Source organism: Suricata suricatta, chromosome 11 (assembly GCF_006229205.1).
Source record: "Suricata suricatta isolate VVHF042 chromosome 11, meerkat_22Aug2017_6uvM2_HiC, whole genome shotgun sequence".
NCBI classification, from domain to species: Eukaryota; Metazoa; Chordata; class Mammalia; order Carnivora; family Herpestidae; genus Suricata; species Suricata suricatta.
In genome coordinates, this window is record NC_043710.1 from 65408475 (window position 1) to 65432948 (window position 24474).

At 36.2% G+C, this 24474-nt stretch overlaps 1 protein-coding gene across 2 annotated transcripts in view; it reads right to left on the reverse strand.

The window, feature by feature from the left end:
- DLG2 (discs large MAGUK scaffold protein 2) overlaps positions 1 to 24474 on the reverse strand; it is a 1964578-nt gene that overhangs the window by 1487889 nt on the left and 452215 nt on the right. For both annotated transcript variants that reach the window (XM_029956387.1, XM_029956381.1), the window contains one exon: positions 19118 to 19192. In XM_029956387.1, the coding sequence (XP_029812247.1) occupies positions 19118 to 19192 (75 nt within the window). The remainder of the gene's footprint in view (positions 1 to 19117; positions 19193 to 24474) is intronic.

A 24474-nucleotide genomic window follows, 5' to 3' on the forward strand; every position in this document is an offset into this window, starting at 1 on the left:
TCTCTCTCTCTCTCTCTCTCTCTCTCTCTCTCTCTCTCTCTCTCTCTCTCTCTCCTCTCAAAAATAAATAAAAACTAAAAAAAAAATTAAAAAAAAAAAGAAAATTGCCTCAAGTAGAGTACTATGAGGGAAGTCAAAATATGTGGGTACAAATGTGGGCAACTCAGAGAGTGCAGAGGTATGAGTTTGTAAATGTTCGTTTCTGGTTGTCCCTACTTTCTCCATGAAATAGAAAGCAAGAATTTTAGCTGAGAGTAAGTGTGATGTTTTAAGTGAGTGTGGAACATGAAGGTATGGAGAAATCATCTCAAAGAGTGAATGAGCTAGAAATATGTAGTAGGATTAAAGGTGGCCCTCAGAGCTCCCTTGATACACATAGTATAAATATAAAGTGATAACAATCAGCATGACGGTTTTGACAGATGAGGAACCTATTACTTATTGCAAGGGCACTTTACTGGTGAGTGAGTGTATGGTGGGTTATGATGGTACACAATCTACCATTCCAGCACTGATGGGAAAAACGTGAACTCCTCAAAGGTAGGGACTACCTTCACCATGGTGCCTTTAGTGAGTGAACAATGCTTAGCACATAGCTATTAGACTCAATAATATCTTGAACTGAACTGAGCAAAGGATACATTGATGAGAAAGAACATGAGCTGATGAAAATGATATGATCGTGAATGTCTAAAGTAGACCTTCAAGCTATGCAAATATCTTTAGAGTTGCTGAAATAATGTGTTCTATGTGAACAGCTAATTTGGTCTGGAGTTCAAAACTGCCGACTACTCACTTTGTGTATCTGCCTCCCAAGGAACTTTTGACTCTTGATTTTGGTGGATATTTTTTCACAATTTTGTTCATAAATAATTTTTAAGTGACCAAAGTAGGAAGAGAAGAAGATGAGAACATTGTCCACTGTCTTACTGAGAAATATATGGTGGCATTTGCAGCCTTACTCTGATGCTGTTTTGTGCCTTATTTGGACTGCCATCAATCCATAATGTCACCCTAACTCAAGAAAGCATTCCATCATTCCATGCAAGTCTTTTTAGTTATGAGCTTCTAAAATTAGTCTCTGGAATATAGAAACTCCAAGATACTATCTCAAGGGCATTTGATGCTGCTAGAAACTGTTCTTTCCTCCTCTGAATATCTGCAGAAAAACTGTCAGTGTTTTTCCTTTGTAACTTAACCTTCTTTGCTTATAATAATTCTTTATTTTTTGTATGTTTGTGTTTTGCCTCCCAATTAGAACATATTTAATTTGCAACACAGTGTACATCCACTGGAGTATCTGTATGTACTTGCCAAGTTATCACTTGTTAATAGAGTGAACTACATCCTCCCTGCCCCTACTCTGAGAAAAGTAAAAAGCTATGCTATCATAGTACTCTAAAACATTACATGTTTTATCTCTAGGCAGAAATACATGTTCAATTTTAGTAGCCTAGATCCACAGTTTTTTCAAACATTTATGCAAAGGGATAAATTTGGATGGAGAACATGGCAAAATTCTCTGCATTTATTCTGTATGTGCCATGATGCAAAGATCACCCAACTTTAGGCACACCACTTAAAGCTGAGCAGTGATTCCAAGACTACCCAATGATGCCATAGCATTACACAAGTGGCCAAATTTAGCTTGATGCATTTCCCTCTTAATTTGTGCCATTTATATAAAAACATCTAAATGACACAAAGATGTTTATAATCTGGCTCCTACCTATCCTTTCTTAGCAATCTTACAACTGGCAACCCTTGCTATGTCTACGTAAACAATGCATAGTTCAATGGCCATGCCATGCTATGCAATCCTTCATAGACTGGAAATAAACTGTGTTTGTGTAGACAACATAACAAGGACAAATGGATGTGATTTATGGAATGGCTAGATTGGGTTTGATAGAAGAGCCAACAGTAAAGCCACCTTGCAAAATATTAAGTGAAATCAGTGGGATGAGATGATCAAGTACTGTGTCTTATGAAACTTCTCAATACATCTTTTTATCTATATCTAAGGTTATATAATTTAAATTTTAATTATGACCATATTATGAAATGTACCCTTTTTGTAATCATATCTATTATAAAAATAAGAATAACAAAAGGATTTAGACTAAAAAAGGTGATTATCAGGTACTTATTCTGTGCCAGAGTCTATGTTAAGGGCTTTACATAAGTTTGGGGTGCCTGGGTGGCTCAGTCAGGTAAGCATCTGACTTTGGCTCAGGTCATGATCTCACAGTTGTGAGTTCAAACCCTGCATTGGGCTCTCTGCTGACAGCTCAGAGCCTGGAGCCTCCTTCAGATTCTGTATCTCCCCCTCTCTCTGCCCCTCCCATGCTTATGCTCTGTGTCTCTCTCTCTCTCAATAATAAATAAAAAATGTTAAAAAATTTTAAAACAGAATTTTACATAATTTAATCACATCAATGTGAAGAAATGTTTTATTTCCATCTTAACTTTTTCATACAACTTATCACATGGGTGAGTAAATAAAATTGCATAAAGATTAGGACACTTGCTACCCAAGGTCACAACTAAGAGGTATTTGAACTGTGACTCCAAAGTCAGTGTTTTTAAATACTTCATACCTTCTTAGAAAAAGTGCTCCCTATATAACTGGTAATTAATATATGTCTGTTGAATAAGTGAATAGTCTTAATGGCATTATTGTGAATTCTATATGTCATTTGGTTACAGTGAGAATGTTGTAATTAAAACAAATCATGAGTATTTTGTAGTTAATAATGCCTTTGTCAAAAACTTTCATGCCACCTGGGTGTCTCAGTTTGTTAAGTGTCTGCCTGACTTTGGCTGAATTCATGATCTCGCTGTTCATGGGTTCGAGCCCCACACTGGGCTCTGTGGTAACAGCCCAGAGCCTGAAGCCTGCTTCAGATTCTGTGTCTCCCTCTCTCTCTGCCCCTCCCTATCTCTCTGCCCCTTCCCCCTTCATGCTCTGTTTCTCTCTTTCTCTCAAAAAATGAATTAACATTAAAATAAAAATTTTTAATCTCATGCAATTGACTTTACAGGTATAGGACACATATCCTTAATCAGCTATATATTTTTAATCACTCATACTCCTATAATATCTTACTGTCTTGATTCTATAATTCTAATGTTTTTTCCATAGATGAGGTCTAATTTAGGCTACAGTATAAATCAGTAGTACCTGGAGTCTGGAATTCATCAATCATAATAAATTTGAACGTATTTTTAGTATAATGAAGTTACTTATCTACTTTTATTAGGGATTCCCCCTACTTCTGACACTCTACATAAAATTATACTGCTCAGGTAAGCTATTCTCAACATTTCAAAATATCTGGAATCCAGGAGAAAAAATAATAGTTACAGAAGAGTGAGAAAATTGAACTGCCCTTAGTTATGTTATATAAACACTACACTGAGCAGTCTGTGAAATGAAATTTGAAAGTAAAACAAGATAAGGGATGCCTGGATGGCTCAGTCAGTTAAGCATCCAACTTGATTTTGGCTCAGATCATGATTTCACTGTTCATAGGATCAAATTTTATGTTGGGCTCCCCAGTGGAGCATGGAACCTACTTGGGATTCTCTCTCTCACTCTCTCTCTACCTCTCTCTCACTTTCTCTCTCTCTCTCAAAATAAATAAACATTTTTTAAAAAAGAAAGTAAAGGAAACTAGATTTCCAGAAAAGTGAATAACTGAACAAAGAGAGAGAAGCCAGAAGAAACAATAATGCTACCAAATATTACTCAGCATAAAGATCTACTAGCTCTTAAAATCAGACTCACTGTCTAAAAGTAACCAATTTAATTAAGTTAAAGCAGCAATCCATGAACAGAAAGAAAAGGCACATCACATTTCTCTTTAAGTCCTATGCATCTCACTAGTATGCATTCCTGTGCTCACACACACACACACACACACACACACACACACATAAATACACAAGCCACCCAAAGGTTATGAGATTTGACTCTTCTCTCATAAAGAAATCTAATTCAATTAATTAATTATGGCATATCACTAGGCTGCTGCTTGGCAAGAGTGGCAAGAAAATCTAAATTGCAAAATGCTTTAAATTGTACTTGTAGAACAAAAACAAATTAAATTATGAAGAATGAAATAACCCAGGATACAGTAAGTTTAACATAAATGTTCAATAAGTGCATAAGAATTTCACTTTTTAAACATCTTTGTGTCCATTTCCATATGTTATCCCCACAAAAACCCTGTGAGGTCAAGCTGTTTCATTCCTGCTATTTCTTTCACTCATTCATTCATTTTCAATCATTCCTTAATACATCCATACATTCATTTACTGACCAAACATTTAATTAACTATACATCACAGGCATTATGCTAGGTTCTGAGTTCACTACAGCAAAAAGAATAGACAAATTCCTGGTCATTACAGAGCTTAGAATCTATGACATAATAAAAGAAGAAAGCAAATAACACACAATTAGTTTACTAAGGAAAAAGATAAGCAATTAGAAGCAGAAAGAGAAGGGCAAAAATTCCCCAGGAGGAACCTGTGAGTGGAGACAATACCACTGAAAAGGTAACAAAAAAGACCAAGCTGTTCAGTGTGTGGAGAAGAATGTTCAGTTTACACAAAACAGTGATTGCAAAGATCTATAAGCTGGAAGACCTCAAAGTCTTCTGAAATGATAAAACCATTGTGGTCAGAGATATTTAATTACAATGAGATATTGAGGGTTATGGATGCCAGGACATAGAGATAAATTGTATATGGGATTCTCTCTCTCCCTCTCTCACTGCCCTTCTCCTACTAATGCTTTCTACCCCTCTCAAAATAAATATTATAAAAAAATAAATAAAGTCATTCTTTAATTGAAAAAGGTAGAAATGGCCATCCCTATATTTTATTACACAAAGCCATATATTAAACGAAGACTCATCTTTTTTGTCCTGAGTTCCCAGTACAGAATGTCCCATGTTTTGACATGTTTAATAAACCCCCTCATAAGCCCTTAATAGCCCCCATTACATTAGGACTGTGATCTATCAGATATTGTAGAGTCAGGTTTCCTGCCCTTCAGCTGCTCTCTTTTGTTGCAGAAACTAGACTTACCCACAGAAGAGGCAGAGAATCAGGCCAATGTAAAACAAGCCAGCTGGTATGATGTGATAGAGGCTGTCTCTACATAAAAGCTGAGACAATTCAAACCAACACACTAAGGAGTGGGTCAGATCAGGAAGCATTTTCCCTAAAGGACTACAATTTTACATGTACCCTATAGGAACCATGGCAGTCTCACTTCTTTTCTCTCTCCATCTCAGTTTCCCATTCTCCATAACGGTAGTTCAAACATCTGATACACCCCCTCTCCCCACCTCTCCTTGCACTCTCAGTGGGTGGCCTCCCTCACTTTCTATGTCAGAGTATACGAAGCCATTAGACTTGATTTCTCTCAATTTCCCACCATAGACATGCATAAATGTACTGATGCTTTCACACATCTGTATTTACAAATTAGATACTAACTATGGTCCATGATCTCTGTGCCTCATCCATTTCCTGACATACTGATTAGGCTTTCTCGCTTACATATTTAATGAATACTTTTCTCTTATTTGAACAACAACTCCTGTCAGCATTTTTCAATGAAGCATAAGATTTTATTCATCTACAACATATATTGTAAACATCCTATATCTTCAACACCTCCCCAACCTCTGCCACTTTATTGAAACTATCAATTACCTCCTTGTTGAATAATCTACTAAACATTTCTTAGTCCTTAACTCAGTTGATTTCTCATATACATGAGCATTTAAATATTCTTATTTTTTGCACAGGAAAGCAAAAGCACGTTCCTTGACCTTGCATCTCTTATCAGGTACTAACCTCTCATCTATATTCACAGGCCAACCAGATATCTTTACTTATGTCTTAAAGATCTCCAAACTAAACTTGTCCAGAATGGATTTGATGAGTCTCCCATTACCACATCTAAAACGAAGCTTTTCCAGAGCACCAAAACTCAGTAAATGATACTTCTATTCACTGTTTCCTTCAAGCCAGAGAATGAATCATCTCTGACATTTCCCTTTCTCTAACCCATTCCCATCCACTATTCAGCTCTACATCCTGGCATCCTTACCCCTAAATATCTCATACCTGTTCATGTTTCTTCATCTCTGCCATCCCTCTAAATTATGCTACCATTATCTTTCTTAGACTTCTACAAAAGTTTCAAAACTAGCTTTTTGTTTTGTTTTGTTTTTAACCACAACCATTTTTCCATTTTCCTAACTGTTCTCCACATAGCACTAGAGTAACGGTTTCAAAATTCAAATATGACCATGCTATCAGATCTTTTCTCTCTCTCCAATCTACTTAAAACACTTGAGTGAAATCCTAAACATCATCAACTTGTGTCTCCCTCCCAAACCCTTCTCTCACCAAGCTTATGTATTCTCTGAACTGCTGCCTTATAGCTCCTCATAAAGGGAACTTACCCTGCTGAGATAAGATCTTTGTATATGCAGTTCCCTCTGCCTGAATAAATCTCTTCTTCCTTCTCCCCCAAGTTGATTATACTTTTCAAATTTAAGCTTCATTAGCATCTCCATAAGGAAGCCTTGTCTGACTTCCCCCTTTCTATATCAATTACTCCACAAATGCACCCACAAAACACCATGTACACCTCCTTTGCAGAACTCATCAATATTGTAACCTTATATTCACTTGTGTGATTCTTTACTGCTACTTCTCCTTGGGGACATAGACTATGTATGTTTTATCATACTATGAATTTATAGGATCTGGTACAGTGCCTGGGACATAGTAAACACGCTATAAATATTTATGGAATAAATGAAGGAGAAAGGAAGGAAAGACAAATAAATATATGGATTTAAATGAGCAGAAAGAGTAATAGTAACGTGCTACAGAAGTCTTCGGCTTGCTTAAATAATATAAGTTGAGATAATAAACTAGCTTTGGGCAAGAGAACAGTTCTGACAACAGAAAATTAAAATTTTCCCTTTTTTCTATTGTTTTTTACTTTAAACCGACAGTGGAAAAGAGAGCATTTCCCTTCATCTACAGTAGGACAGATTTCTGCTGCCAAGAGCTCTCTCATGTTTACGTGGTGGACAATTTGGGTTTACTCTGTCTGTATAGTGTAAGGTTATAAAAAGCAAAGAAAATTCCCAGACTAGGGATTGATGGAGAGAAAAGGAGTGACTATCTACATACTCCATGATTGCACAAGGGATCCTTACACTCCATATAGTATTTTGTCTTCTTTAGGGAGGGTCTTATAATTAGTTTTGCCATTCATTTGACTTAGTATTATGCTTGAAAAACATAAATTTAAGGAAAGCTACTCATAAAATCAATTCTCAGGAAAAAACTGCAATAAACAATGGAGGAAAAGAAAGTCAGTAGTTTCAAGCAATGCCATAAATCACAAGGGAAGGAAGTGAACACTGTCCTGGAGTTTTATGTATATTATCTCATTTAATCAATATACATGGCTCAAAGAGATGAAGAAATTTCCCAAATTAAGTAAACCCAGTTCCAGGTGACTCCAAACCCCATGTTCTTCCCAGTGTATTTCAAGTAATGCAACCAAGAATAGCACCTAAGTACTCTGATTCTCCAACACTGTGTCAGAGAAGATTGCATTCCCTTCCACAGCACAGTTTTCTTCCCAGATTCTGTGGGCTGCCCTAATGTACAAGGGACTGAAACAAACATTCTTTTGTTGGTGTCTTTTAGGTCTTCCTATAGACCACAAGCTTTCAGAGTTATAAAACTTCCATTCTGTGTACATTTTAGAAAACTGCTTTTGGACAAAGGCTTTGGACATTAAGTTTTAGCTCAGAATGCATTTTTGTTTCCAAGTTATAAATAGAGTACAACTTTTTAATGAAAATGCTGACACAGCCTAAAGAACAATGGTGTATGACCAAATCCATTGCAGAAACAAACTGATTCTTTCAACAAAGTAAGTATTAGCATCTTCAGAGAGAGGCTATTTATAGGATGTGTTTAATTAAGTTGTGGATATTAAATTATGCAAAATTTTACTTCACCAAAATGCAATCTAAAATAGCCATCAAGATCAATTACTTTTTTTTCAGTAGGTTGGAAGATTTAGCCAATCCAGACTTGAATGGCATTGATTTCTTTAATGAGGTGTTTGTTCTGAGTTGGTTGAAAATATATGGGTCAGTAAATAAAATATTCAAATGTTTGTATACATTTTCCATCATTGCTATAATGGAAGAGTGGTTGTTATAAAATCCGCTCCTTCTCCACCTACTCCAATCATGCTCAGGTTTGGGGTTTTGATTAAATGCATTTGTTGTACCTTTTGTTGCTAAAGCCAATCCATCAATCCAGATGAGAGGGGGGCTGTTTTTATGAGGCAGTCATGAGACTATGCTGCCTGCTGCCAACAGGACCTCCTTGAGGAGCTGCAGCAATTAATGTTCCATTTCTGTGTCAAGTGCTGTTAAAAATTTTCTTTGGGCCAAAGTTTGTCTGGACATTTTGCACAATTCCAGAGAGATTTGGGGTAGCTGGAGGCGCTTCAAGAGGTTTGTCATTGACACCTGCTCTCTACTGGTCATAGGAAGCAGGTTGTTACTACAGACATAACATTGTGAAATAGCTTCCCCTGTTTGGAGTACCTGAGGCTAAATCTAAATGAGGCAAGCCTGAACAGGGGATGAGCACAATCAGAAAAGCAGCACAGTAAGTCAGAATAGTAAGCAGGTGCAAGGAAGTCTTTGACAAAAACCCCTCCAAATCTTTTTTTATACTTCCCGCATTTAATAACATTTCTTTGTTGTTATTTCCTTGGATTTCTAGGTTTATTATAAATATAATGATATTTTGTAATGTACCTCAGAAAGCACAAAGAATAGATATTTCAAAAGGACTATAATTCTTACTACTTAAAGTACATTTCTGTTCCTATGTTGCATGGCCTTTGTTTAAAGGCTAAAGTTATGTGAAATAACCATACTCTGAATAGTGTCATAGGAAAAATTCTTTAAGAAGACATGCACAGTATGAAGCTTTCAAGGTGGGATTATTGACTAGGAAGAGGTGTCATTTGTGACTTATATTTGTAGCTGGTGTATGAACAGCCACCAACACCCAAATCAAGAGCATTTAATGATGTCTGTATTTGTATACGACAGCTATCGAGAAATACCCAGGATAGTTTGTAGAACACACACTTACTTTGTTTCCAGAAAAAAGAAGAGAGATTCCATCATAATTTCACTAAACTTAGCACATCATAACCAAAGCAATCATGTGTGTTCCCAGAGGCTCTTTCACCTCTCACTGCTGGAACCCATTCTCCCATAATACCTCTCAGAAATTCAATTACCAAAAACAAGAATAGCAATGGCTGTGAGTTCAGAAATGACTTTCAAAGGTACAGAAATTGTTGTTAAAATCACTGTCAGAAAAAAAAGTCAAAACTTTATCCTTAAAAACCTAACTCATTTAACATTCACACTGTGTATCTTTCCAGTATATCTTCCAACATCGGAGGTAAGTTAAAGATAGGCCATGCTGTAAGAGATTTTATTGTCCAAGTGCCTTTGTGAGGCAAATATAGATCTTAAACTGTAACCATGTTCTGAGTTCTCCAATGCTGATAATAATGTCATAATAATAAAATTAACATGCATTGAGTACCTACAATGTGCCAGGCACTGATTTAAATTTATTGCATATATTATCTTTAATTCTTAAACTAATCTCACGAGGTAGGCATTTATTATTATTTTTATATCACAAATGAGAAACGTGAGAGAAAGAGATGTTGAAATGATTACTCAAGTTCATATGGCTATAAGAGAAGGGAGTTCTGTTTGGCTCCAAACTCATGACTCTAGTAGCTATGAAACACTCAGCTGATGACTGAAAGGTTGAGTAGGAAGAATGTTAACCTACATTGAAAAGTCCATGTAATATCAATACATATTGATGCCTCACGCTGTTAAAAACTCAGTGACAGTACAACACCCAACACAAATCTCCTTTCATGTAACACCAGGGCTCTCTGTTTTGCTGTCAGTCCCTCTTCCCTCCTTAATACCACCTTTGTCTCCACCACAAACTCAAGCCAATACCTCAGTTACTTAAGCTGGAAAAGAGAGGAATCTACCACCTTGAGAGTACGTACAAGCTAAAACATGCCAGCTATCCACTCATCTATCAAAACTATCAAAGAAAGAAATGTTTACAAACATGAATCTACCAGAGAATTAAAATTTATCCATTGAATTATCTTTTGATTTTTGTATTTTGAACATTTTTTAATTGTCAATTTTTTTAGTAGTGACAGTTAGATCTCAGAAAGGTAATTATTCTCCAAAAACATTTGGACATAATTATAGGGTTTTGTGTGTGTGTGTTGACTCATGGTCAACATTCATAAACATCAGTTAAAATATTACACTGTAACATACCAATGCCCCACTACTGAATTATCTCAGAGTTTAAGGGCCTTTGCTTGCTCTTAACATTTCTTACTGTTGGCTGCCACTTCTCATGGCTGCTAATATACCAGGCTTTAGTAATACCCTCTCCTGGATTTCCATATACATGCTCTAATTATCTGGATCTTACCTAATAGGTTAGGTAATAAGTAGCCATGATTATTAGAAATATATCTAAGTAGACTCAGAAAGAAGGTATTATGGGTTTCTCATGTTCAAATACATATGCCTGAGAAATCTTAAGAAGTCTACACAGTGAGATCATAGAATAGGCAGTAGTCTGTAAATGGGTGGTGAACATTAAAGTATTGATTTAGTACACTCCAACACATTTTTGCTTACTTACACATGATTCTCAGTTTATACTACATAATTGAGGTTTCTGGATACTAAATAAGTAAAAAGTTTAGTAAATTTAAGCTCCTTTAAGTTGACATCAGAAAGAATGCTCAATGCTTCCTGGGGTTTTTCTGGACACAGAGACAAAGCCCTTGAATTGGAAAATCCACAGATCCATCACATTACAGCATTTTGTATTCTCAATAATTTATAAGTTATTGAATCACCCAATTCTATATTAGCATCCCACCACAAACCTCTGAAAAATAATGTTGTAGCTTATAGCTCTACCATGAAAGATCTCTGAGAGATCATTTCATATTCAGTTCCTACATCAAATGATGAAACCACGAAGAAGGTAAATAGTCTCAAAATCCCCTTAAAGAAAACCCATTATTAAAATTTCTTTAGCTCTGAACAGAAGGATATAACTACAGTTCTAGATGTATTTATAACTGTTTACAAAGTGATTATCCATATAGAATTTTCCAAATAGATAAGATTAGAAATCCTGACAGTATTGCAAAAGGAGACCTTCAGATGTGCTACTATGGCTGCCAAGATGGTCATCCAATAATGCAATTCACCCAGCACTGCAATCCATAGACTCCTCATGGCAACTTCTATGACACAAGCTAATAAAATACCAGACTCTTCTAATTCATTATTTTCCACAGCAAACGCAAAAGCATCAGTTTGCTCAGGAAAGATAGTGAATGACATCAGAAATAGGAAAAACCTGGGTACCCAAAGACTGTCTCCCCTCTGTGCTGGTTGTGGGATGCAAAAAAAGGTATTTCACTTCTCTGAGCTTTAGTTCTCTTATATGTCAAATAAAAGAGCTATCTTTTGGCAAAATCAGGTGTGAGTTATGAATAGGTAGATTATGATTTCAGGAAACCTAGAAAAGCTCTGCTTTATGTTCTCAATAGAAGGGTAAGACATTCTTGCAGCAGATTATAACTTTTTAACTTTTATAACAGTAACGTTGATACTGTTTTAAAAACAAGTATCAAAACCAAAAAAAAATCCCCTTTTCATGACAAAAAATGCTTAACTAGCTAGAAATAGAAGGGAACTTTTCAAACTGATAAAAGACATCTATTTAAAAAAAAAACAGCTTAACATACTTAATGATGGAATAAGAATACTTTCCCCAAAAATAAAAAATAAGACAAGAACGTCCGGTTTGCGAATTCTATCAAGTAGTGTGGTGAATATTCTAGCGAAGGCAGTTGGGCCAGAAAATGAAGTAAATGGCATCCAAATTGGAAAGGAAGAAGTAAAAGCATCTCTTTTTGCAGATGGCATGATATTGTATACAGAAAATCCTAAGTAACTCACTAAAAAGCTATTAGAACTAAATCTGTAACATTTCAGAAAACTGTATTAATAAAAAAAACTGCTTGTATTTCCACACACTAGCAATAACCAACCCAAAAATGAAATTAAGGAAACAATCCCATCCTCTCTCTCTCTGTCTCTCTCCCTCTCTTCCTCCCTCCCTAAAAAATAAACATTTTTTAAAAGAAAATAATCCCATTTATAATAACATTACAAAAAAAAAGAAGGTAGATGAATGCTGAGGCACAAAATCAGTCAAGTTGGGTAAAACTAGAATTTTTTTAATCTCAGGAAAGATTAAAAGATACAAAAAGAGGAAGCTGGCAACACTAGACATAAAATTTGCTGACTTCATTTTTACTATGAGTATGCCTTTTGCTCTTGGATGCTTACTTACCATTCTTCCCTTTAGCTTCTCAGATCTTGCTAGCAAACTCAAGACTTGGAATCTTCATCTCTTTGCCCAGGGCAGCATGCAGGGTACATGTCTTCTGTTCTATAGTCTGTGTAGTTTTTTGGTGTTCTTTTTTTTTTAAATGTGTGTTCACCCAGAATGCCCTTTCATCTCTCCCATGAACCCATATCCACCCACCCCCTCTATAAATACTATGGACTTCCTTTCTGGGCATGTTTCAGAAATTGCTGTAAAGAAATTTATCTGAGGTAAGTATTGTAGTTCCCAGCATATTCTTTCAAACCTAGAGAGGAAACAAGTACACATCTGAAGTACTATAAAGGGCCATAAGAGAGGGGAAAAAAGGGATGTATCTACTGTGTCAATCTAATCTTCCTCATACTTTTCTTGATTTAAAGCACTTCACTATCGCAAAATTGGAATCAAAGACATTCTGCAGAGTTCACATTTCCTAAAGTGCATTGTGATTTTCTAAGACATTTCCCCCTTGGATTCTTTTCTAACCCACTGACCACCACCCAGATGCCCAGATGCACTCTAATCCCAGTGCAGACCAACTTAAGGCCCTACACTCTGCAATTTTCCATAATTTTCTTGAAACTGTGATCATCTGATAATGCCCTGACATTTTGTTCTATAAGGGGACTACTGATGGTATGAAAGCTTTGCTCTAGAAAGTAAAAGTTGTATCCAGTATTTGGAAAGACAATACTCATCAAAATCATTCTGGGTGTGATTTCTGAGCAGCTGAGTTAGCCCAGTGGGTGCTGTGTTCAAAGAATTCGGGAGACACCCAGAGAGCAGACACATTATTTATTTTATGACTGGGTTGGATTTTCTATGTGCCATGGTCTGAGTAATTATGTGGGTTGTATACAAAATGAGGTCACAAAATGAACTGTGGAGAAAAAAATAAAAGTGAAGAAGGAGTTACAGAAAGAGGAGGAAAAACCTTTAGATTAGTATACAATTGCTTATGCACATTGTACTAACTGGCTTCAATTAGAGTGAATGACCCTGACTGTGGGTAACGTGAGGTAGTCTGGGAGAACGTGCTGAAACAATTAACACTGTAAAAGAACATCTCCCCTGGTTTCTTTGGGGAATGTCTGTTTTTATTGACTTCCCATCAAGGAGAAAAATTACTTTCATAATCTAGAGAGACATGGTAGAAAAACGTTAAAATGATTTAAATTAAAAGGAGTATCCAACACTACTCCTTGAAAATGGCCTTTGTTACAATAAAACATCTCTTCTTACATCAACAGCCCTGCCGGTCAGAGAGCAAAATGTTTTTGTTTTCAAGAGCTTCAGAATTTTTGCTTTCAGAGTCTTAAAAAAGTTGTATACTAACTCCTTCTGGAATCTTTCTCTGTCCAAAACTACATCCTTTTCTAAAGAAAAAAAATCCTCCTAAATAGATCTAAATAAATAGCCCCAAATTAATAGAGTTATTGCCTATTTTGTATGTTTCTCACCAATTCATTCTGCCCCATTCACTTCCTTCTAGAATGACCTATCCCTTTCTTTCTTTTTTGTTTACCACTTAGCAAGCAACGATTACATGCCAGGTGCTATGTTAACACTTGCTATGCATCATCACATGTAAATTTCAAAATATCCTATTGCATGCATAAACTCAAAAGAGTTTAAGTAAAATGTCCAAGTTCACCTGGCTAGTAAATGGTAGAGTTTGTATTTTAACACAAATCTTACTCAGTTTTAAAGTTTGCATATTTAACTATTAACAAATATTCCACCCTCTGTTTTCCAAAATCCATCTTGACACAAATCTCCATTCTGAACACTCATAGCTTTTTACATAGAGCATTTTATAGCATGTATTACCCAGCATAGTGATTGTTTACATGTATTGTTTACTGCTCTGTCTTGAAGAATCCAAGGGTCAGTTACAACTTCTAAAATGTACACAGTAAATGCTTCTTAAATGAGTAGATGAAACTGATGTAGTCAGAATGCAGTGTCTAATTTGTAAATGCTTACATGGTTTTTGAAAATACTTCACATATCTGTTTATGAGTGGTGAATATTATATAATTATGACTATACATAATATATAGTTTTATATGTATAACAATATCCAATATAATCTCTATAAAGTTGGACTTTATTTTTAACTTTCAGAAACTCCTCTCATTGCATTATTTTTTAATGTCCAGCAACTGAGCATGCAAACATGCAAAGAAAGTGGTTTTTCTAGACAAATCTTGCATATTTATATGTCATACTCTAAATAATAAAATCACACATTACAGCCATTTTTTAAAGTTTTTATTTATTTATTTTGAGAGAGACAGAGAGAGAAAGACAGAGTGTGTATGCATGAGTGAGGGAGGGGTAAAGAGAGAGGGAGACAGAGAGACAGAGACAGAGAACCCCAAGCAGTCTACACACGATCAGAACAGAGCCCAACACAGGGCTCAATCCCACAATGTGAAATCATGACCTAAGCTGAAATCCAGAGGTGGACACTTAACCAACTAGGCCACCCAGGTACCCCTATAGTCATTTCTAAGTAATGCTCTGTGACTAAGGATTGTGTCTGGAACATTCCTGAAAGTGATCAAATCCATGCATAAACCACAGCCATACTGAGTAGTCCAGGGATATATATGTCTTGAAACACAGCAGCCAATCAAGCCTCCTGCAGCTGGTCAACTCCATGGTTCTTTGTTTCTAAGTGCCAGAAACTAATTCTTAGCCTAGTTCACTCCAGATTCAGAGATCTGCCTGTTTTAACCTGAGTCCCAGAGTCTGTGGGTCTCTTCTATTTGCTTGTAAGTGGTAGGGATCAGGTAACCATTGTGTTCATATTCACATGCATATACAACCCAATTAAATATAAAGTATAGAGGCGAAGAAAGATATTCTAGTGCTTAAGGTAGCCATACAGGAGAGACAAATAAAAAATAAAACTGTCATGCTTCTTGCTAGTGAATATATTTCATGGTTATTCAAAAAATATAAATATGTCCATGTTTCTGTATAATTATTGAATGTAAAATTTCTATTCTTCTTGAACCCTAATTTGCACAAGTATAGTCTTGGCTAAAAGGAATAGTCTTTAAAATACCTCTTAGTTCCATTGTTATAAAGGTGTGGAGTGCCAATAACAAGAGCAACCAGGAAGAGTCTGAGAAAATAGTAATAGAGGCCATTTTCAAGGCAATATGGAGCTGGTGACAGGCATTTGCAGAGCAATTTTCAGAGAGAAGCATTCTTAGGAAAACCAATGATAAAAGCTTTGCACTTAATATGAACCTGGGGCAAATGCACACACAGAGACCAAGACGTTTTTGAAAAACGTAATGAAGCCCAATTATAAGGATACAATCATTACAGAGTAAAACACCCAGGCACAAGAATAGAGCACTGGGGAGAGAAATGTAGGAAACAATCAACTGAACCTAAAAAATGCACAAAGATAACAGACTATTTATTATGAATGTGGGTATGTGTTAATTTATTTATAACCTGCTTCAGTCAATAAAGGATTTGAGGCAGACAAAACATTCTCTTCAATACATGAGGCTAAGATTTTTCTATTTCCTGAGAGATGAGAAAATGGAAATTAATACAGAACAACTTTATGTATCATATGTAATTTTTTGTTATATAAATATGATTATGTTAGCTATAGAGTTAATGGTTCATATTTCTCATTCTACAATGTGGATTAAGTCATTATAAAATTATCCTTTGGTGATTTTGTATGTAGCCAAGAGTTGTATACAGTCAGATATTTGTAACAAATATAAATAGACTACTTCTATTACTAAATAGACTATTAGAAATTATCAAAATCTCAGTGTTCTGTGTGCTTCTTTCTGTGTGAGACTACCACTTACTATATTAATTCTAGTGGGAGCTTCCTAAGTGTTGCTGATTGGGTTATTAGTCAAGGAGGAGTTCCCCCCCCCCCCCGCCTTTGGTTGCAAGTAAATAAAAAGAACTTTAAGTTACACAAATAAAATATGACAAAACAAAATCTTGAGTAATTTAGGGGAAAATGTAATTTACTGATTATCAGAAGATTATTGGGACCTTTTCACAAAATCAAAGAGAGATTTGACCCCAAAAGGATAGATATAGAGCAGCTCGAAGATCTCAGCAACAGAGGCTCACAGATTATTTTTCAAGCTATTGTCATTCATATGCTTCAATACTGCTGACTATCAACTTGGTATCTCTCTAGTATAAATTCCAAATTCCCAGGAGAGAGAATCCAGCTGGCCCAGCTGAGATGAGGTATCTACCCCTAGATCAGTCAGGCATGGCCAAGAACAGACTCGCAAAGCCCAAACGCACTAAAAGCCCACCTTGTGAAGTGGGTTTATTCACAGAGAAAACAGAATCATTATGGGTTGTCAACTCCTCTAGAAAGTGTCTGCCCCACTGGGAGATGAACTTACTTTTAAAAAAAACAGCAAAGGAAATCTATGGAACCAATAGATCTTAATTCCATAGCAGAAGCAAGGAAAAATATCTTTCCTATGTTCTCACCCTAGAAGTGAAAATCATTCTATTTGGTATTTCTGACTTGTGATCTTCAGGAAGGGTCTTAAGTTTAGTCATCTATTTAGTCACAAATGTCCTATAACAGAAAGACCTTATCTGGGATTCCTAGATCCTACAGGGTCCAACTCCAAGATAATAATGAAAGATGAATTATTTTTACTAATCTAAAAGACAGAATTCTAAAAATGGATTTACTTCCAATAAGACTACAGAAAATAACTGAAATGTCAAATTTCTTTTATCTGGAGCTGAAATTATCAATGTAGTAGAGGACTGGCTTTTTTATTGATGTTAAAGATAAATTATCTTTATAAAATGGACATATTCTCTTATCTTTGTACCCCAGAAATTGACATAATACCTGACACAGCTGAATCAGACTACTAAATTTTGTCTTGTTTAAACAAAATTCCTCAAAATGCATACTAAATGGTACTCTGTGAAGGAAAACTGTAAAATGACCCTTGAAGGTAAGAAATGGAAACCACACATCTAAGAAGGTAAAATAGTATAATTGTCCCTCTTCACCAACAAATCTAAGAGTTGTAGATAATTTAATAAAATTTACTAAAAAGGAAATCAACAGATTGAAGATTCCTGTATTGAACCTGTAGTTAAAGAGCACCTTCCATATACAAGGGATTTACATAGGTGTAAGTATACTAGGACCCTGACTAGTACACAGTTTCCTTGGTGCGATAGACATATAAATCAGTAATTGTGAGACAATATCATCAGGGATCCAATAAAAGGACTGACACCTAAAGAAACAGAATTATTAAAACTCATCCTTTCTCTGGCATCAGCAGAGTCCCTGAGCACACACTCCCCTCTGAACATCTGCTCAAAAAAAGTGTGACATTTTAAGTCTCCAAGTCTCCAGTAAGTCTGGGCTGCCTCCGCACTGCAGGAATGCCTCCAAAATTTTGCATCATTATCTCCCCTTCATTGAAAGTGATCCCACTTTCTACTCCTTCCACAGATAAACAAAAACAAGGAAAGAGTCTTCATGCTCTGACAAATCTGAGTGAAAAGTAGGCTTACACAGGCCTACTGCCTTAGAATGCAGGCGTAAGTCATAGTATGATAACCCGGGTGCCCCTTCCCGCAGCCTACACCTCCACAATAGATAAGGACATTTATGAAGTTCCACAGATCACATTACATTGCTTGCAAGGTAGGTCAAATAAGGGGAATGCCCCCCAAAATTGTTTTCAAACTCCGTGTCCCCATCACACACATTATTTTATGACAGGCAAACAGTTACAGCACACATATTTCCTGAAGGAACCATTGTCATATCTATCAGACAGTGTACATTTGGACAGTATCATTCAGACCAGCGACTTTCTTCACTTACTTTGTAGCACAGTGTAGTAGAATGAGTTCATGAAAGGAGAGTTAGGGTGCTGGGACTATTCACAGCTTTAGAATTGATGCACTACTCTTACTCCTTTTGCATTTAAATCTCCCATTGGTAACACAGGGATAATGACAGAGTACCTGTCTGTTTCTAAGGCACTTGAAAATTCTCTGATGGAAGATTTCACACAAATGTCGAGAACATTATACCAGAAAGACTTGAATATTGGAAATTTATGTACTCATCACTATTAAACAGTCAACACAACAATGATAGAAGAGAAAGCATCCTTTTCTAAAGCATCTAAAATCAAGTATTGCTGAATATGCAACTACTAAAAAAATACATGTGCAAATATATTCATTTTAATGACTATCCAAATCTAAGGCATCAATAATCCATTTAAATAAATCTTTTGCAAATTATCCTGACTCCAAAAAAAATGCATAAATCCCTAATCACAGGCATTTCTTATAATACAGAGCTTTCTGAAAATACATTCTCCTTTCTAGAATTTCAGGATGGATTCTAGCCCATTCCACCAAGGTTGTTCCAAACTATAAAGATAATTCTCTTATCAGGCCAATTTTGAAATAGTCAAACAATCAAACTTACAGTGCAGTGGTGGACAGGCAGCCAAGCAGGGGCTTCCACTGGACAGTTCTGGGCTGGGCATTTGCCTTGGTTTTGCTGAAAATAAGTAAAAATGATGTTATGTTTTAAAGATTATGTGCAGCAATATACACAAGCTGACATGTTTATCATCACTGTGTTATTACCTACTTACAAGTATAAGAGAAGCCTTTGAGAATGATTTTTTGGTGCAGTGCTGCAGAAAATAGGTATGTGATTTCTACTCTTATCAAGGCATAAGAAATTATCTTTGGCTTTTTGCATTACTCTAAGGACTGGGTTTTTGGCACCAGGCTTCTTCAGCAGCTGGCCTTACAGGCCCCAGTGGGAACCATCTGAGAACTTTCCTAACCCAGAAGCAAAACTGGTCCTCTCTATTCTAGGCTCTCAGACAGCATTGATACTCGCTGTACCCATGCAAGATCGCTTCTGTTAAGGTCCAGATAGACGCATTTACTTGTCTCCCCTTCCAGAAGGTGAGCTAGTGGGGTTGATTCTCTCTGGGGCATTTCGTAGAACCCCAGCATGCAGTGTTGTACAGTATAGATCTTAGAGGTCTTTCTTGTCACATCAGAAAATGAGATCCAAAGAAATGAAACAAGGAACACAGAGATTTGACCTTGTAAGGCATTTACCAAGCATTTATTTTTACATAAGAAATTTGTCTCTAGCTGACCTATTCTTTTGTTGTAACTCCTATAAATTCATTTCTAATTGGCCTTTTAGAAAGAATGAAGCTCTTCCCTTTAACTAACAATACTGCTTCATCCCTATAATAATGAGAACTGATAAGTACTAAAAAAGGGTGGGAGGTGATTCAAATAAAACATCTTTTATCTTTTATTTATTTTATTCTACACTCAATCATAATATAAACATACTAATAATAATGTTATCAATAATCATAAAAACCCTAGCTCTGATTTACTGAGCTACTAAATATGCTAAAGATTGTTCTAGACCCATTATAGTATCACTAGTCACCACAACTCCCCTGTAGAGTGGGCATAATAACACTTGTATCCATATGTGTTATGGTGACTAGCGATAATATAATATTATCCCCATGCATCCACCCTCTATGAGAAGATGTCTCTTGTATTTTTCTATTTCTATCCATTTAATGGGGCTTAAGACATTTCATCAACTATGTAATTTCACGTTATCAATGATCCTAACATTTCTTATTTAGCTGGAATAAAATATTAAATTCAGTACTTGTGCTAAGAATTATTTTTTGTGATTTATAACCTTTTATAGAACAACTTTTACTCAGGTGATCTATTTTTAAGGCCTCACTAAACTCTGAAGTGCTGTGTGAGTGATTATTGATAAAGTCACCATAAAAATATACTTGGATCATCAGTCTCCATGCTCAGTTTTCCTATTTAAATCAAAATATGACATATAGTACCAACAGGGTACATAAGGTAAACTCGACTAATATCAGGTGACCACCATTTGAAGCTAAGCTCAACCATGCACTTGCTGCCATGAGATGTTCTGAGTCTTGGTAGTCACATTTGTAAAACAGTGTCAGTATTTTGCCTCATTCACTCAAATATTATTAGACAATAGATATAGATTCACCTCATAGCATTACCAAAATTTGCAAGGATGTCATAAAAACACACAAAGTAACAGGGCATTTTTATTTTTCTTTTCTGATGGCTTAAGCCAGATAAATAAATATAATTGATCTACATATGAGGTTAAGCTTTTTGAAATTCTAAATTAGTAACTAAAGTGCTAGTTATAATTATATCTAATTATGAGAACTCATGCCAAACAATATTAATGGTGAGGAATATCTCTTTTATAATAATTTATTATTAGTAGTAGTAATAATAGTAAGCTTGTTTTATATCTGGATAGTGTTTATCTTTAAGGAGCACATGGCGAAGAGGCAAATAATAATTGAACTATGCTTGGGTGGAGGAATATAAGTACTCATAAAGTGATGTGGGCGTAAATAAGGAGGGTTTCAAATTCTATGGATACACAGCATAGAGTAAAGAAAGATAGAAATCTGTGTAAATCTCTCTTACTCCATTACTACAGGAGTTCTGCATACTAAGGCCTTCCCATCAGTGGTTTTTTTTTTAATATTTATTTAATTTTGAGAGAGAAAGAGAAAGCATGAAAGGGAGAGGGGCAGAGAGATAGGAAGACACAGAATTCAAAGCAGGCTCCAGGCTCTGAGCTGTCAGCACAGAGCCCGACATTGGGCTCAAACTCAGGAACCTTGAGATAATGAGGAAGCTGAAGTTGGATGTTTAACCAACTGAGCCACCCAGGGACTCCCCATTAGTATTTTAATCAAGCAGATTAACAGTATAATTACACAGGGGCAGACACTTAAAAAGGCCTACTGAAGACAGAGGTCACATGGACATAAATTATTATGCATAGTGTGTGACTAAAAAAATCTTAGATCAGAATATAAGTTAGAATCTTGGATTTCAAAAGTGTTCCCATTAATCCATCTGTGGAACTTGGGGAAAATTACTTTAAAACTTTAAATCTTACTTTTCTCATGTATAAAATAAGAGAATTTTATTAGATCAAATTCAGTATAGGGAGAAGAAGTGTCATTTACCAATGCATCTTTTCTAAACCTCACATTCTTCCCAAGATTTTAATATGTTCCCTCTTCCAAAAAAGTGTACCCTCCAGTTGAAAACCCCTATCATTCTGATCTTTCGTTACTATAATATATAGTTATTCTTCTGTGAGTGTGAGTTATAACAAAGGTTGAGAACAGCCAGTAGAGATGGCTTCACAGGAGCTTTCAACTCGTTTGGTTATTGAAAGCCCTAACCTTAGGTTTTTCCTAAACATTCCTTCCATCTACTTATAAAGAAGACAATACCTAACAGGGGTCAAGAGAACTTCCACAGTAGTTGAAGTAAAGGGTTCACTTTTATTTTTCCTTACAAGTTTTTATTCTCCTTCTACAATATTGTTTTAATATTTAATGTGGCCACAATAGTCAGAAGAGCTTGGGGGTACCATCTACATGACAGATCCCCATGACTTATAGGCCATCTAGAAACAGAACAAATATTTTTTTAGTGTTTATTTTTGAGAGAGAAAGAGAGAGAGAGAGAGAGAGAGAGAGAGAGAGAGAGAGAGAGTACAAGCCAGGAGGTGCAGAGAGAGGGGGGGGACTCAGAATCCAAAGCAGGCTCCAGACTCAGAGCTGGATATGGGGCTTGCCCAAGTCAGATGCCTAACTAACGGAGCCACCCAGGTGCCCCCAACCTTTAAATTAATTCTTAAGCCAAAATTCCAGAGGGAATATTAGAATTCCCCAAAGGGCCAACCCAGCTCTCCAAACAAGATTTTAAAACAAAAGTTGGTGACAAATTATCCTAAAGACAGAGCTTTTGTTTCCCATGCTCTTCCATCCATCTACCTACAAATCATTGATATATTACTTGATCAGGATTCTAGGATCTGCAATGCTAACCATGGAAAATATGTCCTCGCAAGGGACAAAACTAGCAGTGGTTTTAGTCTTTTAAAAACACTATGCTATTGACAGCCTGCTTCAGATTCTGTGTCTCCCTCTCTCTCTGCCCCTCCCCTGCTCACACTCTGTCTCTCTCAAAAATAAACATTAAAAAAATTTTTTTAAACCACAATGCTGTTTAGACAGGTTGATGTCTTCAAGTCTCTAATCTTCCTTGGTTGTCTTTTTCTGACAATAACATCTTGACATATTTCATTCTGGAATATTCTGAACAAATGAGCTTAATACACTGGACAATTACCCCTCAGGCTGATTATGTAAATATGTAACTAAAGAAAATTTGAATAGTGACAAACACTTGATAAAGAAATCTCTAAAGCTTTTCTACCCAATGTATGCCATCCTCAGAAAGAGTGAGGATTTTTCTGAATATCAGGGGCTTGCTTATGTCTTTGTGTCTTTAGTGCTTTGGAATATACAAAGCATCTACATAGATGTTTAGTCATTTAACCCTCAGAACAAGTTGGTGTATGGCAGGGCAAGAACTGATTCATCCAAATAAAAATTTGACCTAACTATTTCATTCAAAACAGCATGCTCTTCTCAAAGCAGAGCTTTTGAACTGAAAGGTTTTATTGTTAGAGTCACAGTGAAATGATTCTCGTAATCATTAGTTTTTTTTTTTCTGGATTCAGAAGTGTCTCATAACAGTAATGTACAATATTCATTCATTCATTTATCCACCCACTCATTTATCAAATATATTATTGGAAGACACCATGCTAGCCATATAGAGAGACATAAAATTTAGAGATATCAAAATTTAAATAATTATTCTTTCTCCAAAGAGCTCCCAACGTTTTAGGCAATACAATACAGCATGTTACATTTAAAACAGGGTTGGGGGGGGCGCCTGGGTGGCTCAGCCGGTTAAGCCTCTGGCTTCGGCTCAGGTCAGATCTCACGGTCATGGGTTCGAGCCCCGTATCGGGCTCTGTGCTGACAGCTGGCTCAGAGCCTGGAGCCTGCTTCCAGTTCTGTGTCTCCTTCTCTCTCTGCTCCTCCCCCTCTCATGCTCTGTCTCTCTCAGTATCAAAAATAAATTTAAAAAAATTAAAACAGGGTTGGGGCACGTGGGTGGCTCTATCAGTTGAGCATCTGACTCTTGATTTTGGCTCAGTCATGATCCCAGGATCCTAGGATCAAGCCTCAAGATGGGCTCTTTGCTAGGGGTACTGCCTGCTTGAGATTCTCCCTCTCTTTCTCTTTCTCCTCCTGCCCCTCCCTCTCACTCATGCTCTCTCTCTCTCCAGAAAATAAAAATTTAAAAGATTAAAAATTTATGGGGTGCCTGGGTGGCTCAGTCAGTTAAGCATCCAACTTAGGCTCAGATCATGATCTCATGTTCATGGGTTTGAGCCCTGCATCAGCCTCTTTGCTGACAGCTAGCTCAAAGCCTGGAGCCTGTCTTTGGATTCTGTGTCTCCCCCTCTCTCTGAACCCTACCCTGCTCATGCTTTCTTTCTCTCAAAAATAAATAAAAATATTTTAAAGCTTTTGAAAACAGAAGGTTAAAAATGTAAACATATTTTAAAAACAAAACAATGTTAAATACTAGGATCATTCATCCATTCATTTATTCATTCACTGAGAAACTAATATGTGCCAGCTACTATATTAGGAGTAAGGATATACCAAGACTCAGTCTCTGTCTAAAAAAAGTGCTGAGTCTAACGGGAAAAATGATCCCATAAGCATGCAATTATAAAGCAATAGTATTGATATGACACAAATAAAACATGACATGGGCTAATCAAAAAGATTCATGTCACCCATTTGGGGGGCAGAAATCATAGGTGAGAAA